This window comes from Mastigoproctus giganteus, chromosome 11 (genome assembly GCF_048544385.1).
Source record: "Mastigoproctus giganteus isolate SK-2022 chromosome 11, ASM4854438v1, whole genome shotgun sequence".
NCBI classification, from domain to species: domain Eukaryota; kingdom Metazoa; phylum Arthropoda; class Arachnida; order Uropygi; family Thelyphonidae; genus Mastigoproctus; species Mastigoproctus giganteus.
Genome location: NC_143585.1, coordinates 24,484,874 through 24,504,884, shown reverse-complemented (window position 1 = coordinate 24,504,884; position 20,011 = coordinate 24,484,874). Strand labels below are relative to the sequence as shown.

The following is a 20,011-nucleotide window of genomic DNA, read 5'->3' as shown; positions in this document are numbered from 1 at the left end:
TAGTTCAGTAACTTCGAATTCATTATTTTAGACTTCTACTTTTGCAGTCACATTTCTAAAGTTCAGCTCTTTATAACTTCCTGTTTGCCTTATATTAGTTCAAAAATATTTTAAAAAAGGGAGTTAAATAACTTTCCCATTCATTGTTTTAGACTTTTACTTTTGCTGTCACATTTTTACGAAGTTCAGCTTTTTATAGCTTCCTGTTTGCCTTATATTAGTTCAAAAATATTTTAAAAGGGGAGTTAAATAACCTTCCCCATTCATTACTTTAGGCTTTTCTCTTTGCAGTCACATTTCTATGTAGTTCAGCTCTTTCTAACTTTCTGTTTGCCTTATATTAGTTCGAAAATGTTTAAAAAAAGGTAGTTCAGTAACTTTTCGAATTCATTATTTTAGACCTTTGTAGTCACTTTATTTTTACCTTTGTAGTCACATTATTTTTACCTTTGTAGTCACATTTTTAAAGTTCAGCTCTTTATAACTTCCTGTTTGTCTTATATTAGTTAAACAATAGTTTAAAAAGGGAGTTGAGGGACTTTTCCTATTCATTATTTTAGACTTTTACTTTTGCAGTCACATTTTTTATGAAGTTCAGTTCTTTAAGCTTACTGTTTGCCTTATATTAGTTCAAACATATTTAAAAAAAAAAAAGAGTTAAGTAACTTTTACAATTTGGTTAAAAAATGAATGGCATGAGCTGCAGAAGGACAGCGGTTGATTAAGCAATAGTTAAGAGTTTTTCGAATCTCCAATTATCCTGTTTGTTTTGCATTAATTCAAGAGGATTTAAAAATGGAGTTAAGTAACTTTTCCAATTTCGTAAAGAACGAATCTCTTAAGATTATTCACTTCCAGATAGACGGAGGCAGATTAAACAATAGTTTAGAATTTTTGCTTTCGAATCTCATATCGAATTTTCTTTTATATTATTTCATGTTGGAAGAAATTAAAATCACAAAGGCTGAAGCTAAATTATTTATTTTCTTCTGAACTCGCTACTTCTGTTCTTCGAATGCATTCAAACCCGAGGAAAATCGAGAGCCAAAATAAATAATTTATTTACTTTTTTTCTAAGATGAAGTTACTAAGTAATAAGCGAAATAAAATATAATCCTCCCATCTGAATTCAACACAAACTCTCCATGATTTATCTCTTCACTAAACAGAAATTCTCTCACAGAAAGTATCAGGCATGAATAAAACATTTTATTTCTCGAATCGCAGAGTGGATTAAAGCTACTTTTAGAATAGAAAATAAGAATCATGTTAAAATTTAAATCAATCAGTAATGGTGACAATTCTGACGTTACAAATAATGATTTTAAATAAAGGTAACATCTCTGTTCCCCACTTCCAGCCATTTTGGGAAAAATATACACTCAGTAATCACTGAATTATGACCACCCCATCCATAATGGACGATGCGCATAGCTCGCAGTATAAAAAGCATGATTGTGTCATGATTTTTTGTCTGTGGCCTTGTATTAATGGCTCCTAGGCATTAAGTCCATCTCCATCTGGTTCAGCTGTGATGGCGCAGAATCTCTGCGAAACTGGCCTGATAAAAGTATTAGTGTGTATGTGTGTTAGTATTGTGTTTGGTGTGTATTTAGTGTCAGGCCACTTCGCCACCAGAGTGTAGCCAACGCCTGGTCAGTTTCTGCCTGGTGTCCGTCCCTAGGAACGAAGAGCCAGGTCAGGGTCTACTATTCTCTTATCGTCGACGGCGAATGCTGTGGCGTTTACAACACTCTGGTTGGATGCTTGAAGACTGGAAACAAGTATGCTGTCGGATGATTCCAAATACCTGTTGCAACATTCCGAAGGAAGCCTTCGTTTGTGGCGCAAGCAACTCAAGTCCACGGACCCATTGTGTATGGTGCCCACTGTCCATGCAGGTGGCAGTGGTTGCTTAAGATGAGGCATGTTTTGCTGGCAAGAACCAGGATCGCTGGTGCGTATGTACCAACGTGGTGAGGTCTACCAGCAGCTGTTAGGAGACCATGTACGCTCTGCCATGTTGTTGTTTTTTTAGGACAGAAACGGTAACTTTCACGACGATAATGAGCTGTGTCATCGGGCCCGCACTGTGCACTAGTGGTTGGAGGAACAGAAAGATATCAACCCATCTTGATTGGTCTCAATCCAATCGAACACCTGTGGATATTTTTGGAACGGGAAGTGAGGCGGATGGACATGCAATCGTCATCTATTCTGACACTGTGGAAAGCCTTACAGGCAGCTTGGTTGCAGATCCCTGCAGACGTCTTCAGACATCTATTGGAATCAATGCCTAATTAGCAACATTTTACCAAAAATTATGAATTTACGGACTTTAATATTTAATAAACACCTATAATGTTAAATTTAAGTCTTAATTTCATGGTAATCATATGCTCTTGCACTTATCCATCGGAAAGATGAATTTCAGGAGATGAGTACAATAAATATTTAATCAAGATATTAAAGTATTTAATAGGATGTGTCACAGAACTTTCAATTCTTAGAAAGTATTTAATTTTGCATAATTTTCTTCCAGTTGAAGAACTGAAAATATTTAAACTTTGTTTTCACCAGAACAAAAGACACTTTAAATTTTTTTATGTGGTAATCATTTGACATTTCTTTACAACGATACTTAAGGGAGGAGAAAAGAGTCAAACTTATAATCCCCCCGTTCTACTTTCTCCCTCCTTCCAGCAACGCGTCGTTTCGCCCACACACCGAAAAGTCAGACCTGTCTTTCGGCGCCAGAAATCCAAAAAGTCCTTAATCGATAGAGAGAGAGAGAGAGAGAACAGAGCAGAGACGCAGAGCACCTCCGCGTGCTCACATCAAAATAAGACGGATAGTAGCCACGTGCTAGTAACGGGAAGTAACAAAAGAACATCCTGAACGGAGAGGCAACACCACAAACGACACTTCCTTTGCATGGCATCAGATTGTCTGCCATCTTACATCTATTTCTCTGTCACAGTCGGAAAACTTTAAAAGAATTTGTTTGAGAGGATGGGGAGGGAAATGGAAATGAGAAGTAGCAAACGATCCAGATGCATTCATCACCGTGAGGTACTCGGATCTAATGGACAGTGATGCAGCAAACAACAGAGGATATGGCGGGGGTTTGATTTGTGGAGTTGTAACCTTACCCGTGTTTGCTAAAATATTAATATATTTCCTCTACTGATCGATGTTGTCATGGCAACCAATTAATCTTATTGAATTCGGCGGTCGAAGACTTTCTCAGAAAGGAAGTCTATGTCTTACCACGGGATCAGCATTCAATTTTCTGAAGACTTCCTTTGATTTCAGAAGAGAGAGACAGATTTGCATTTCGATCGATTGGGTTCTCTTCCCATGATTGTATCACGTGTTTCAAGAGAGCCGGTTGTCTTCTCCCTACTGGAATAAAGGCGACTAATAGCATGGAGAAAGATGGAAGAGAGAGAGAAAGAGAGAAAAGAGAAAGAGGGAGAAATATAAAGACAGAAGGGAGAAGAAAGAAAGGAGTGATAAGAAACAGAACGAGAGAAAGTGAAAGTGGAGAGAGTGGAGAACAGATAGAAAGGAGACAACAGAAAGAAAATGAAAGAAAGGCGGTGGAGGAATAGAGAAAGAAATGCAGAGGATAAATAGAGAAAGAAATAAAAAGAAAGGCAGAGGAGAAATAGAAAAAGAAATTAAACGAAAGAAAGAAAGAAAGGAGGGGAGGGGAAGAAAGAGAGAAGAAAGAAGGAAATCAAGAGAAAGAGGAAGATAAAAAGAGAGAGAAATGTAAAGAGAGGGGAAGAAAGATGAAAAAACACAGAGGACAAATAGAGAAAGGAGAGAGAAGGTTGAAAAAAATGAGGAAAGTGAGAGGGTGAAAGACTGGGGAAAGTGAGAGGGAGAAAGACTGAGGACAAGATAAAAAGTGAAACAGAAAGAAAAGAGGATAAAGAGAGAGAGAAATAATTGGAAAAGTATAAAAAGAAAGACATGCTTGAGAAAGGAGAAGGGAAAACAAGAAATATAGGAGAAACAGAGAAAGATTGAAAATAAAAAGACATAAGTATAGTGGAGAAAGAGAGGAAAGGAAGTAAAGACGGAAAGAAAAGAAAGGGAGAGTGGGAGAGAAAACACATGGAGAAAGATAAAAAAAACATAAAGGGAAATAGAAAAGAGAGAAAAGGATGGGCATATATATTGGTACAGACGACCCCAAGCATGCGCTCATAACTGTAAGTGTATTATGTCTGTAGAAGTGTGTGTTCGCGGGCCGACTTGCATGTTGTGAGGGTTGAAAACTCGAATAATTCATGGGGAAAACTCAACATCCTCCTTCTGAGATCGGCTAACTACAGCCTCAAATGAAGAGGACTTCAGAAATTCCAATCATCGACGAAAATCGAACCCAGATTTCTCTAAAGGAGTGGCAGATGACAATGAATCGTACCGACTATGCTGCAACTGAGAGAGAAAAAAAGAGTGCTTTTATTGTTCGACTTTGCGCCAAGGGAACTACGGCCATTAGGCGCCACTGTATTGTGTATGAAATAGCCTGTATTATATGGTCGGTTTGCCTGTTTCCCGGATTAAAACACTAAGGAGAAAAAAGAACCTTCCTTGCAGAGTAATTTTTTTTTGCCACGGTGTGAAAAATAAGATAAAATTCCAAACATTTTAACAGAATCCCACGCGGTGAAGAGACAGTTCAATAGACATAATATGATGGGAAGAGAGTGGAGTAAATAAAGGAGAAGGAGGAATGGGAGAGATGGAGAAGAGAGACAGATAAGTCGAGAGAGTGGAAGAGAAATAAAGTTAATGGAGAGAGAGATATAAAAGAGAGAAAGAGTGCGGAGATATATGGAAGAAAAAAGGAGAGAAAGAAAATAAGGAGAAACACAGAACAGAGAGGAAAATAGCAAAAGAGAAGCAAAGAGAAAGAAAATGAAGAACAAACATAAGATAGAAAGAGTGAAAGAGGAAGAAGAAGAGAGATATGGAAATAGAGAATCTGAATCTGGGAGAAAGAAAAAGAATTACCTTGGACATAAATAGAGTGAAGGAGAAAAGGACCAGAGGAGGAAAAATTGAGAGAGGGATAAACAGAAGGCATTCCAAATCGCTTATCATCTGCAGTAAAAAAAAAAACCGGAGATGTAGTTAGCCGATCTGTAGTGTGGTTCTCCAGTGAGTTAGTCCAGTTTTTTCAGCCCTCATTGCGTACAAATCAACCGATGAACACACACGTGCACAGATAATGTATAAAGGGGCAATGTGGTTTGAGGGGCTGATGCTGAAACAGCGAAAGGATATTGACTAACTGGAGCACGTGCTCTTAGTGGTTTGTAAGAAAGAGTTGGAATTAGCAGATGCTAATTCAGTAAAATACTGTTCGAAATATCCGAAGAGGCACTCAACAGAAACTAAACGTCTGTACGACAGGGAGTGGAAGAGTTTTTAAGCGAGGAATCGTTAACGTAGATGATCTCCTTTGGATGGAGTCTAGGAGCTTAAGAGAGATTTTTAGGGAATTATCCCCAAACATAGGAATATTTGTCTACACCACAAGCAAAAGAGAATATCTTTCATTGAATAATATTTCCCCCGCACCGAGTGGAAAATACCTGAGTTCGAGTCCCTTCGAGGACATGAGTAATCTAATCCAACAACAAGAATCTTTTTAAAGGACATAAATTGGAAGTCTTTTAGGCCCCGATGAATCCATGCAATACAGAAAGACGATCCAGATCGAAGAACACAATTCCGTGAGTGGTATTCGGCGCTCTTAAAGATGCAATTGTGTGGTCAGGCGCAGCCATGTTTAAACTAAATGGATATTTGAATCGTCTAAACTGTGTTTATTTGGCCAGTGAAAATCATTGCCGCATCTTGCAGAAAGATGTTAACCTGCCACGAATAACTATGTGGATGGAAATCTCTTTTAGCAAGATTATTGTACCTTAAGATTCAACGACACTGTTACTGGGGAGAGTTATCTTGAAAATGTTAAGGAAATATAGAATATTAGACGCGCGTTTTCAGATACGATGGTATTTTTCAACAGGATGGTGCATCTTAACATTTTCATACTGCTGTCCATGACTATCTGAATAGGGGATGAGCAATGGATAGTTTTTTGGATACCCTCCGATGTCTCTGGATCACAGTCCCTTAATATTTTTCTTTTTTTGTAGGGATAGGAGTGTTTAAAAAAGATGTTTATGTACGCGTGCTGAAAGAGGGCCTTTTGAACATCATAAATGAGTTTTTTTTTCTTTTAAGTAGAAGCCAAACACGTAGTTGGGCGGTTAAATAAAAAAAATATATTTAAATTTATTATCAGATTCACAAATTATTGAATGCTAAAGTGTGTATACATATTTTTGACTCACCCTGTAGAAGAAGAAGAACTCTTTATTGTATACACAAGACACACTCCAACACCCTTCACGACTGCAAGCCGGGAGTTGTATTTGTGCCAAGAAAAGTTAAGAGCTAAGGTTAATCCAAGTACTAAGTTGATTAGTTATTCTTTGGACTCAGTGGTTCTTGCACGTGGAGAATCCTGTCATATGTAACGATCTTTGGAGACACCAAGAATTACACAGAATTTAACATGAGTTATTACCCTGCTCAGACAAATAAAAAGGGGTGACGTGCAATACCATTAATAGATACAATAACCAAAGAGAACGCAGCCCCGACTTCCGCTGATGTACATCCGTTATGCAGTTGCGCTCTTTGAGAAAGTTGCCAGGATTAACAGAAAACATCGCGTCAGAACATCTTGGCATTAATCAGATTGCTAAAAATGAATTCTTGGAAGATGCAAGGGGAGGAGTAGTCAGGCTGAGTTTTTGCCCGCTGATAGCGAGACCGACCGACATCCTCATGCCTGAAGTAACTGTGATGTGATGGATCACATGGCATGATGGACCTATGGACAATTTAGACCGAAGTTCGCTGCTGTTCCAATGTCATTTGTAATATCAATTAGTGGAACAAGCCTGATTGTTTGTAAGGCCGTAGTGCAGAATTCTTAGTTGTGATGAGTGCTCAGCTGCCTCTATTTTGTCCATAATACCTCATGTTCTTTAGGGCACCAGTGGCGAAATTGGTCTCACATTGGTACTGTAACATAGTTTCTTATGCCCTCGTGGATAGCACAGTTGACAGAATCGCTGTCCTCCCCACACTTGCTGGAAAAGACCTGAGTTCGAGTCCCGTCGATGACGTGAGGGATTTTATGGGCCTTTACACAATTTGGCTGAGTTATTCAGTCTCAGGCGAGGGTGACATGGTTTTTTCTCCCGGAAACTCTATATATTTGCCCCACAAACAGAAAATCGACCACAAAACACACACGCAATTTACAGAACATATACACATATGCGTTAGAGGCTGATGCTCCTAAAACCCTATTACAACAACAACAAACAATAACATTCTCTCTATTTGTTTATCTCCGTTTCTTTCTCTATCTGTTTCTTTCTTTCCATCTGCTTATTATCTCTCTCTCTCTCTCTCTCTCTCTCTCTCTCATAAAAATTTATTTCATACTCCTCAAATTTATTTTTTCGTTCATTTCTTAAATCAGGTATCAATTTTTCTTACGTTAAAATATATTCTGCATTTTCTCCAAAGCGTTAAGATATTAAATAATATTAGTTTCTTAAACCCACGTAAATGGCCTCTTAAGATGGAAGCTTTTCTAAATGAAAGAATGAACATATTTCTGAGTACAGCAAAGTCTGATGTCGGCTTTCTTGACTTTACTACCACATACACAAATGAGTTGCAGAAATTGTGAATAAATTCAAAGCACAATGAATGTGCCTTCTCTCTCTTTCCGATCAAAATTTCTTAATTCCGGGAACACAGTTATTGGATATGTCATCGCAAGTGCTCAGACCAATTTCCACTTAGCAACACCTCCAACTAGGAACAAAGAAACATCAGTCGATTGGAATAACGATCACGAATCGCCTGGGGCGTCTTTCAAGAGGTGCTATAATCAGATACTGCAGCACTCTCGCGAACACTTTGGTGATGCCCAAGTACATACTTAAAAGCCGTTCTGTTTTTGGCGCACTTAGTTCTAATACTCGCTGGAAACATTTCAGAGAGTAGAAAGTTATACGGTGCACCTGATCTTAGAATCCACACGTCAGCATGGCAAAAACCCCTTTCCATAACTGCTACTAGACGCGCTCTCCCTGCTCGCTACTGAGCAGACTCTGTATGCACATGCCAGTACTTGTCGAGCTAGTGTTTCTTGAAGATGGTTTTAGCCGCGTGTCACTGACGATCGTTTTTAAGCAAGTATCATTTCGGACATACAGACTGAATAGCGATATGTGATTCGTTATTATGTCAGATGGGGCTTAAATGCATCGGAAACAGTTAAAGGGATGACTGAAGCGTATGGTGATGAGTGTCTTGGTAGGACGGCCAGATTACAGTTTGGTTGAACTTTCCGGTTTGAAGTGGTTTCTCTATCAAGACAATGCCACGCCACATAGGCTAATATTGTGCAGGCAATGATCTTAAGATAAGATCTTGCATCAGTCCGCGAATTAAATAATCACCCCTCATAGAATGGCACACTGAAGAGGTTAATAACAAACTTACACAACCTATTCGATTTGATCACATAAATAATACAAATGGGCCTTTGTTACAAGGGCCCTTTTGGCTACTGAACATTTTTCGATTCACCCTTCTCCATTTCCTAACCAACTAATACCCTTCATGTGGATATCTTCTCGGTCATGCAGACTTCAACTTCAACTTAGACTGAAACAGAGACAGTATTTTAAACCAAGAGAACCTGATTATCCCTTCCATACACTAAAACAATGGTACAAGTCTTTTTATTCTCTGTCCAAATACCTCTGAGAATAGTAGAGTCTGCAAAGTCTTTAGAAATATAACTTACATAAACTACCCGTTTATCATATACTACATAAATTGTTGACAGTTATTTTTAATGAAGTTTCAAAACTCTCAAACTTACCTCTCTAATAAAATAGCTTTTCTGTCACCATCGCATCAATAAAATTATCAGAGTTGTTCTGCCAAAGAATTGACATGTGAAGCACTAATGATTTAGGCTATCTACTCAGTTGATCGTGACAGTCGCCTATTCCCTTAATTGCTTCCAGTAATCAGATAATTTTGATCCCAACAGGATGCAATCAAGAGCAGTAACAAGCAGTAAACTAACTTCACCAGGGTGTTCTACAAAGGATAGTGATTAGGTTATAACAGACAAAGTAATTGAAAATCTTGTTCACTAGTTCCTTTGTATTTTTACGAGTAACTGTTTCTTTTGAGGTTCACTTTGGAGAATTATAATCTCGTACGTGGAGTAACGTGTGAAGAAATTTAATATATTTTCTACTCCAAGAAGTTTTTTTTTTCTTGTTGACTGTTATAAACTCCGAAAGAGTAATGCAGTTAATTCTGTAGAAGAAAAGATGTCACATCCAGTTTAAAATGAACAAGCTAAGCCGCCATTTGTCTTCTGGTTTTCAAGATAGGCGCATAAATTTTTGAGTAACTGCTAAAGCTATCGATACTTCCATAAAAACAAATTTTAGCCTCTGCGGTGGCAATTCTGAAGGCTTGAAGAAAGCGCATTTTTCAGCTCTTAATCTCACAGTATAGAAGAATTAGAAGGGCTTTGTTTCTAGGTTACATGGTTATGTTGCCCCTGTATATGTAGCCGTCCTGCATACCAGAAGTGTACATCGTGTAGGCTGCCCTATTCATAAACTTTCTAAATGAAGTTATAAATATAGTTGAAACAAAGGATTTTCCTTCTTGGTCGTGTTGGCACCATCATTAGCTAAGCCTTGTGCTAAAAACGTACGATTTTTAATTTCTTATGTTCAATTTATATTTAATAAATGACCTCCAATAAAGAAAATGGATAGGTGAAACGAGTGGTTATTAAACTCTCAAGTATTAGTTACTGGAAATATCGGTATTTTTCTATTTTCTCCAAAAACACTCATGGAAGAATCATAAATTTTTTAAGCAACGCCCTCTGGTGGTACCAGAAGAAACAGTGAAGAACTGTGAACATTTGTCAGCTTAACAACTGCTTTCTTGTGCCTTTTGAAATATCTTTAGGTTCGATATCCCATTTCCAACTGAAATTGGCCTACAAATTTTAAAATAATCCAACACCATATGGATTTTTAATCTACAGTATAATATCTGATCTAGTTAGATTTTTTGACCATGTGCGAATGATCTAAAATCTCTAAAACTGGAATGAAAATTATGATTTGTTTCTTATTATTTTGGGGTGTATTGCACACATGGAAAATAATTCTACTAAAACACATTAAAAATGCGTTAAATGAAGTATACTTAAAATCAGAATTAAATATAGTAAAAGACAGAGACCTCCCTCTGGGGAAACGTAAGGTTCACTTTCTATATCTTTTTAAGCATCATCAGTAATTATTTTTGATTGCTCTTCGCTCTTTCATTAGTGTTCGTCCTATCTGACTGCATGATTCTTTACATCGCTCAATGCGATTTCTGTCATAACAATTACACTTGTTCACTTGTTCTATTGAAATATGGACTTATCTAAGCCCACGCAGATAAATGAATCACAGAGCGCAAACTGCATGTAGCTAATGGAAATTCTCAACTGTTTGGCAAGAAGCCATATTGCGATAGGAATTATCGACGGGATACTGGTGGAAGTAAATAGAATAACACATGAACTCAATAACTACAGACACAACAATCTACACTCTCTTACCAATAGTCTGGGGACACTCTCTATTTAAGGAAATTGAGTGATTACAAAGAATCTATAAATATGGTCAGCGATGAGAGCTGTAGTCGACAAGCCTTTGATAAGAAAAACAAATGGACACCAACGATTGCATGATACAAGATGTGATGATCGCATTTTCCAGCCCGATGCGCCCATTATACAACAACGCTCTGTGTCATAAATCAGACATCCTGAATGCAGAGTTTGGAGGGAATAATATCGAAACATTTCCGTGGCCAGCACAGGGTGCAGATCTCAGTTTAAATGAACCTCTTTGGGATAAACTGGAGCATAGAATTAGGGATGCGAGTCATGATTTCTTTAAAGTAGGGGAGTAGAGCGCAATACCACCAGCTTTCCAGAAATTAATAGAAAACTTTCTGTGACTCCTTAAATTAGCCACTGTGGTAATTAATTGATCATTAATTAGTTATTATTTGTTCATAGCTACAAGTGTCCCATGATTTTGGCAGAGTAGTGTTTAAATCGCTAAATTAGTTTATAGAGATCCGAATATCGATAATAAATATTTGGAAATATAAGAAAAGACGTTTATTTATGCTTTACTGTCAAGAATTATAAATAAAGTAAAGATAAGTGGAAAACTTCACATAAATGCGTTTGGAGATATGTTTTACAATAAGAATGTCTGATGAGCTTATTAATGTTTTCTGCAGTACCACTTTAATCATTTTGAAGAATGACATTTTCTTTTCATTCCCTCTCACAGTTTATTTTAGCTGCCAGATTACACCGGGGTTGTAATCGTAACGTTTTTCGCTTATAGAGCAATGCTCGAAGAATTAAAGTAATTGTCTTTCTACTGAAATTCTCATGGCTCTTCACATTCTTCGGTAGATTTGTTTTTCTCATGAAATAACAGATTTGACTTTGTAAGATGGTTTACCTCAGTCAAAAAGAAATTACCTCAGGTGGCTTCATCATGGGGAAAGGCCTTTAGAGGCGGTTTTAAATTAAAACTGAAATTCCCCTTTTTCAGCATCCGCTAAACTCATTAAGGATCGCTGAACATCTGGATGGAAAATGTGGGGAAAAAGCGTCACAGAGAAGAATATTGTCATCGATCCCCCTCTCTCTATCCTTCTCTCTCACTCTGTCCCCACCTGTCACATGCACTGAGTGGAGTTTTTTTTTTTATCTGAGAGAATGATGCTGAAAATTAATCTGATGGGAATGACACCAGATGTAACTCCGTGTGTCAAACGTAGAAAAAAATTCTATGAGGAACGCCAACACTTTCTTTTGCACACTTCGCAAGAAACGGAAATTAAATTGTTATTTGATCATACGATGACGAAGACACTGTAGAAGAGCAAGGGGAGTTATTAAAAACGTCACAAAGATGAAAGAAGAAGAGGTTACACGATGAAATAAAGGAGAGAAAAAAGTAGCAAGAGACTAAAGGAGTGGGAGGGAATTTTTTACAACGATTTCGAGTTTGAATGAATATTAAAAGTAAGAACAATATGTAAAAGAATCATTTTATCGTAAAGTATTGGGCCAAAGAAATCTGGCTTATTGACTTCTGGCTTGAAAGTCTGCTCAGTCCACTAATAGCCTAAAAAATGACTGCTGGGACGACTGAAAGCATTGAAATCTTAAAATATTCGAAACATTTTGGACTTAATAATTTCTGGGTAGAGGAGTGTTCTTTGCACCCAATGTAAGGAATGTCCCGATCTCAAATTAAAATAATTTCAGTGACTGAAGAAACAGGTGCTTGCCCTAGAAACAGATATAACTGGGAGCTCCTCAGGGACTCAAGTATCTCGTGACCCACCAAGTGATGAGCCCACAATTTGGGTTTCAGAACAGAACAGTCAACTGTATACCGCTCTGGTTGGAGAAGATTTAGTTTTATTGGGAGATTATTGTCAAGGAAACGGGTAACATGTTTTGTTGTAAGGACAGAACCAGGATGTGTTTTCCAGAGCAACAATTTATGATGTTACCAGCAGATTATCAGATTTAAAGGGAGTAAATAGAGCATTATTATTCGTGAGGGAACTAACGCCATTAAACAAACACGACCTGACAATTTGTTGGGATAAATATGCCATGCTGAAAAATTACAGCGAGGCTAGGTCAGAATGTGTATGTGTCTGCAATTCTGCCAAGACGCGATGGAGAGGATTATATTCTCACCGCCTTTTGGAGGGTAGGGAGTTTTATGAATGTGGACCGCCCTTGTAGGTAGAAGGAACCCATTTTTTGTATTCATTTGAACAAAGGGGTGCAAGAATTTTTTGACATTATCATTGAGGATACCCTAAGGGTTCAGTAAATTGCTAGTTAGGAGGAAAAGAATAATATAAATCCGCGTTTGTCTGATGATATGGGTCAAATCTCAAGAATTATTGCTTGTTGGCGAAACAGCCAATGTTGGAAAGATTTTCTGAGAGTGGTAACGATTCAAATGAACGAGAAGACACAAAGATAGGGAAACAAGCCTAAACAACTTCAAGGGCTGTGTCAGGGTAGTAAACTACAGAAGCATACTTCGTCTTAACTATGTCTACAGTAATGTTAGGAGTGTTTTCAATAAGATAGGTGAATTCAAATTACTGGTTAGGATAACTGAATTGACATAATAGGGCTAACGGAGACGTGGTTCCAATGTGGTGTGTGTAGTGTATTTATGAAGGATAGGAAGATAGAATGGGTGATGGGGTCATACTCTTATCAAAAGCAACCTGAGCATGAAAAGAGCTTTTGCTGAGTCAGAAGTTATTTCTGTCAACATAGATTCTGTGTGGTGTAGGATAGTTGGAAGTAAAGGTATAATGAGAGTGGGGTAGTCTACAAAACACAGGATTGTAGTTAGTTGAAAGATGAAGAAAGATGTTGTAGTAGTTAAAAGTAAAGACACGGATTTTAATTCCGAAAAGGGCACTATGAGAGTTTAATGCGCTACATGGTATCTATTGATTGGACGGATTGCAGAGGGAGAGGAAATACACTTGAATTATGGAATACCTTCAAAACAATAATCACGGAAGCCATGAATGCATACATACCATTAAGAAAATATAGTATGAGTAGGATGCCGGGATGGATGAATACCAGCTGACCAATCTAATAGAGCAGAAAAAGAAAGCATGGGAAAGTTATAGAGCGATAAAAAGTACTGACGCGTACAACATCAACAAATTGATCTGTAATACTACCACGTTTTCAATTTCATTTTATTTAATTTCAATTTATCGTTCACCCTTTGTTGTCTTTAATGAGTTACTAAATCATTGGAGCATGCTATGCAATGCAATTCTTCCAGCATTATTCCTCTAAAGGGATAATGCTGGAAGAATTTGTAGTGAGTCGTAATTTATTTATAGCCAATAGACCTGGAATTTATACAACTTATTATAGAACTGCAGGACAATCAAACATTCATGTTGCAATTTCGTAACCAGGTAACAAATCGGATGATTCATACTGATTGAAGATCAGTGACCACAGAGTTATCACTTATGAAATTAATGATACTGTGGTTTGTGATTATGATCAGACCAGGCTGTGCAGCTTATTAGATTTTCTATAAGAAATATTGAATGGAATGCATTTGAAATTAGTATAAAGACTAATTTTGTAACCTTTAACTGGACTGGGTTAGATTTATTTTCTACTGCTGATTTGGTCGATCGAATTTCTACTTCTCTGTTGAAGGTGTCGTATAAGTCAACGAATAAAAAGATTGTCATCCCAAGGAATTGCGCTTGATGGAACCAGGAGTTAGCAGTATTAAGAAAGTTAGTTCATTCTGTCAAGAAGAAATACCAACGTCACATCCATTTTATATAATATCCTGGAGGCTATTATATAAAATTTCAAGGGAAAAGCTGCATACAGCTCAGCTATTTGGCTCAGTTGTTAATACAACAAAAGAAACCTTAAAATGGATACTATTTATGCGATAATAAAATGGTTGTTTCCTGCAGATGATTTGTAAGATGATTTGCAATGTCATACGGAAATACGTACATTAATTATACGACCGAAAATCAATCTGAATCCTTTACTATAGATGAATTGGAACAAGTTCTTCAGAAGATTAACATTAATAAATGTCCTGGAATGGATACAATTGAAAATATTGAAGTTGTTTCAATTCTTTCCGCAGGTCTTATTAGCATTATATAATAAGTGTTTGGGGTGATGGTATATTTCCCAAAGAATGGAAAGTAGCCTTGATAAAACTGGTTAGGAAGCCTAACAAACCGGCCCAGCATCCAAAGTCATACCGACCAATAGTACCTCTGACTAATCTGGGAAAAATATTAAAGCATTCGATGGCCCTGCGAACAACAAGGCAGTCAAGGATTCCTTCGACTGGAAGATAGCCTTTGACCACCTTATAAAGCTGGATTGCCGTAATCAATTATATTTGTTATACAGAAGTCATCATAGTCTAAAATGACAGTTTATGCGGATATATCCTGAGGGATCTGTGTTGGGCCCATTACTATGGAACTTGATACTAAATGACTGGCTTGAAAGAGATTTTGATTGTTGTAGAACTGTAGCTTTTGCAGATGACCTCACGGTCATCGTTCGAGATAGATCAAGGGTCGACATAGAGAAAACTACTAACTACATCCTTAATGATCTCTTCCAATGGTCTATTAATAACAAATTAACCATAAACCTTAGTTAATCAAAGATGACGATTTTTTAAACTCAACTAGATCACAGAAGACCAAGAAAAAATTAAAAATAATCAAATAGAGCTACCATTAGTAAAATAAAATAAATATCTAGGAATTATGGTGGACAATAAGTTAAACTTTCATTCTCATTTCATATAACCTGCGAAGAAAATTAAAAAGTTCTCAGGAATGATAATTAGAATTTCAAGAGCAGACTGGGGCCTTTCTAGAAAAACGCCACTTTTATATTACAAAGCAGTGTCACATATGCAGCAGAAGCCTGGTTTTATAGAGCTGGAATAGTAAGATTTGCAAACAAGTTAAAAACGATACAAAGATCAATATTGTCTTCAATTTGCGCTTGTAGGACAATATCAACTGCCGCATTGCAAGTATTAGCTGGAACTATGCCACTGGATTTATATGTTATTTTTCGAGGATTATTACAAGGAAGTAAGATACCAACTTTATATTTAACTATACAGCTTGATTTACAAGCCAATCCAAAGACAGAGAAGAAAAAATGTTGGAATGAACTGATTACTCTATTGCAGACTATATGGGACAGTTCCTCAACGGGAGTGGTAAAAAGAAATTTTATACCCACAAGTTATATATTTACTAAATAAGTCGACAAGAACATTATTTTCTATGGGAATGGAAACTTCGTACATTATAACAGGACATGAGTCCCTCAATGAAAATTTATTCCAACTGGGACTACATGATACAGATTTATGTGCGTGTGGAGATGTAGAAAACTGGAAGCATGTACTTCACGACTGTCCGTATTATGCTGATTTACGATTTCAAATGTAGGGCTGTGTTTCTAATTTCCATCCTGGGGGAGAAGAGAATCTTCTCTCCACCCGAGCAACTTTTCAGAAAAATACTAGAATTTTGTACGGAAGCGTTTAAAAGAGGAAGACAAATGGTTGCCTGAGATTCTGAGAGTAACAATTAGTATTGAAGTTGGAGTGGCCAATGTTTTTCTTTTTGTTTTATTTTTAATTTTATATATATTTATTTATATTTTTATTTTATGTTCACATTTTTTGCTTCTGAATATGTTTTTTTAACAGCACGGGACTTTTTTTCTTTCTTTTTTCCCCTTGCTCTTCAGTGGGTCCCCAGAGGAATCTGGCCCATCTTTTTGCAACGTCGGGTGGGTTAAAGTCTTGAATTGAGACAGTACAAACTCTGTTGGGACTAGCTCACCTTCCTGTGGTGTGGACGAGTACCCAGAATCATCCCTACAGGTGATTGATGCTTCTGGGTATCCAAGTGGCCAGAACAACACAACGACAGAATGCATACATTTTAGCAAGGCATTTGGCTTAGTTCCTCATGAGAGGTTACTGTATAAGCTGGAATATATTGGGATTACTGGAAAGATTCTAAGATTGATTGCATGGTGGCTGCAGAGCAGAAGGTAAGGGGTTGTCATTAATGGATATTCTTCATATTGGTGTAAAGTTATGTGGGGTCCCCAAGGACTGGTTCTTAGACCATTGTTATTTCTGATTTTCATGAACGACATCAATGAAGGGATAAAAGGCTTGATGTCTACATTTGCACACGACTTAAAGATTGGAGATTGGGAGAATCGTTAATAATCAGTATCAAGCAGCGCTACTTCAAGATTGACTTGAACATGCTTCAATAATGTTAGAAAAGTAGTAGCTATGGTTTAATGAAGGAAATGCAAGCTCCTGCACTTGAGAAAAAGCAATCCCAAAATAATTTATACACTTGGTGGGGTTGAATTAAAAACAGTAGAAGCAGAGAAGGATCTGGGAGTGTACAATATGGTCAGATATGAAATTTTCTGGGCAATGTAAATAGGCGGCCGGGAAAGCCCATGGTGCCCTATTGGCGATTTATCGAACAATATCCTCTAGAGATAGGGAGGTCTTAATCCCACTGTACAAATCAATTGTAAAACCGTATTTGGAATATTGGGTCCAATCATGGAGAAACTCAGCTGAAAAACAGGCATTGAACTTCTTGATAGGGTCCAAAGACGGGCAACTCTCATGGTGAGATTGGCAAAAGGACGCAAATATGAGGAAAGACTTCGATTATGTGGGCTACAGAGCTTGGCAACCAGGAATTTCAGAAGGGATCTGATTGAGGTTCGTAAGGCTCAGAGAGGGATTAGCCAAAAGTCAACTGGAAGCTGACCTTTGAAAAGTGTGTGGCTTCCTTGCATATTATGGCTAATACTAATACTAATACTGAAATCTCTTGGCTTCGACTGATAACTCTAAAATTCTATTAAATAGATTTCTGGCTAAAATTCTCCAGGTTGTCCGTGGCGTAATACTTTGTTCATATATGCACATATATTTCTGTGAATAATTTTAAAGTAAAATATCAAGTCCAGTTACTAACCACCAATCGAGTTTATTACGACAGTTCATCTTTGGACATTTTTAGATCATGAGTTCAGAAATGAAATCTCTTTTCAAACATTCTGACAAACATTCAGAATTTCAAGCTAATTAAGAAGCCAGAATTCTCTTAAATTATTATGGATCATAAAATTACTGCTTTTAAATGATGTAGCTATGTAATTATTTCGAACTCATAGCTTTGTCCTTAATCACACTAAAGTTATCGATTGCGTCTACTTAACCCTAAGTATCAAGGATGGAAGCATTTCTTATAAGACTTCTTCCGAATGTAATAAGGCAGTTTTACTTCCTAATTACAATTTGGCGGTACTAATTAGAGATTATTTTAATTACCAATAAAGACCCAAATGGATGAGCAGTGCATGTGAAACGAACTCATGAGGCCACGTAAGGGTCATTTATCTCTATTTTCAGACTCGGTTACAGCAGTTGGTGAAAAAAGATTTTATATCTTAAAATTACATCAATATATTGTTGTGCCAAGGAGCATCTTCCACCAAGTCTGTACATAGTTTTTTGCTTAGTTAAATACCTTTTAGTCTTCATCTATCTAATAAGAGGAGTTAATAAGGAAGAGGACACAGTGGATGTATAAAAATGTTATTTAAGTACCGTAAAAAACTAAAAGTGTATCCCAGAACTTGAGACTAAAACCATTAGGCAGCTAGCCAACACCGGTGTTGTCTCTCTCTCTCTTCTTACTCCTACTCTTCTTACGTAAATAATTTTTCTTGTTAAGAAGGTGCGGAGTCGCGATACGATAAGTTAAGGTAGGCCATAATGTCTTAACTTACCGATTTTCTCCTTGACCTGATTTTCTTCTAGGTTAATAGCAAATATTCACCCATCTTATACCTTTTACATATTTAATTTTTCTATTGATAATGATATTTGAAAGGCTGTTGTTTACCTTATGAAACAAAGCTTTTCGTTGGAGTTAAAAATCAATCTTTACCTCTGTAAAAGCCGAATTGTGGTGAATCCTTGGATTTACCAATTCTATTTGGCAAAATCCCGAAATTGGGATCTTTACCAAAGCGAATGGAAGTCCAAAATATCAAAAGATGTTCCACATCAATGGTTATTCACTTTTCTGATTTTTAATTAAGGGGGGATATATATGTTACCCCCACATGGTTCTTGTTAACATATTCACTATATCCGGAATATAGTGGATATGTAATGGGGACAACCTTGTGAAGATGGAGATGTCTCCTCTATGACTTTGTTTAAAGATTGGAAAAATGAATGAACCAGGAAATGACCATTCCTTTCCTTTTGTACCAACTATCCTTCGGGGATAGAAACTATATCCTACATGATCTTGTTTGAAAAATCAGGAAAGTGATAATCGGACAATGGGTAAAGGGGAACAAGGATAATTTCCTTCTTCATTCACTTTTTAGATTTTTAAACAAAGTCTAGAGGAGGATATATCCCCTATTCTCTCAAAGCTGGTTGAGTAACATATAAACTTCAGTACTTCAGTCAGATAATGGACTTTAAACGATTCGCTTTGGTAAATGTCCAAATGTCTGGCTTTTACCAAAGAAAACTGGTAAATCCTGGGTTTTACCAGATTTCGGGCTTTACAGTAACAGATATAAAATTTAAATAATGGTCTGTCGCTTGGCCAAACTCAATGACTCAATTACAATAAAAAATAGGCGCAACTCACCTTCAGCAAGCAATCCTCTTGTATATGAGGCAATTGTCTATCAGAACACGAATCCTCCGCCATCTCACTCTGCCGTAGCGGTAGCGGCACCCGGTTACAATCCACACGGCAAAGTCCCGGCGATCTAACACGGAGACAACTGGAGCAGGTTAAACCATCCAGCTACGTACACCATCGTAAATGACCGACCGGATAACAATCGAGTCAACCACTTGAAGGTGAGAATAACGGCAGCACACGACACCGGCATCGAGGGGGGCAAGAAAAGCACGAGGTGTTGGCCAACTGTGGGGGGAAGACACAGAGTGGGTGGGGAGAGGAAACCCGAATTGCGCTTCTTCCTATTTTGCTTTGGCGGATCAGCTGTCTTCCGACAGCTGCTCTTCCCGTCCGACTGCGCTGCAAGAGGCAGCGTCGTAGCTCGCGCGGCAGCGGTGTCGGCGGGGCTCACTAGAGG

General features: G+C 37.5%; 1 protein-coding gene across 2 annotated transcripts in view; it reads right to left on the bottom strand.

Annotated features, from left to right (window-relative positions):
- Nucleotides 1-19,947, bottom strand: part of LOC150077808 (dual specificity tyrosine-phosphorylation-regulated kinase 4-like) — a 182,048-nt gene extending 162,101 nt beyond the window's left edge. For both annotated transcript variants that reach the window (XM_090385298.1, XM_090385299.1), the window contains exon 1: nt 19,555-19,947. In XM_090385298.1, the coding sequence (XP_090241424.1) occupies nt 19,555-19,617 (63 nt within the window). In that variant the 5' untranslated portion in view covers nt 19,618-19,947. The remainder of the gene's footprint in view (nt 1-19,554) is intronic.
- Between the last annotated feature and the right edge of the window lie 64 nt (nt 19,948-20,011).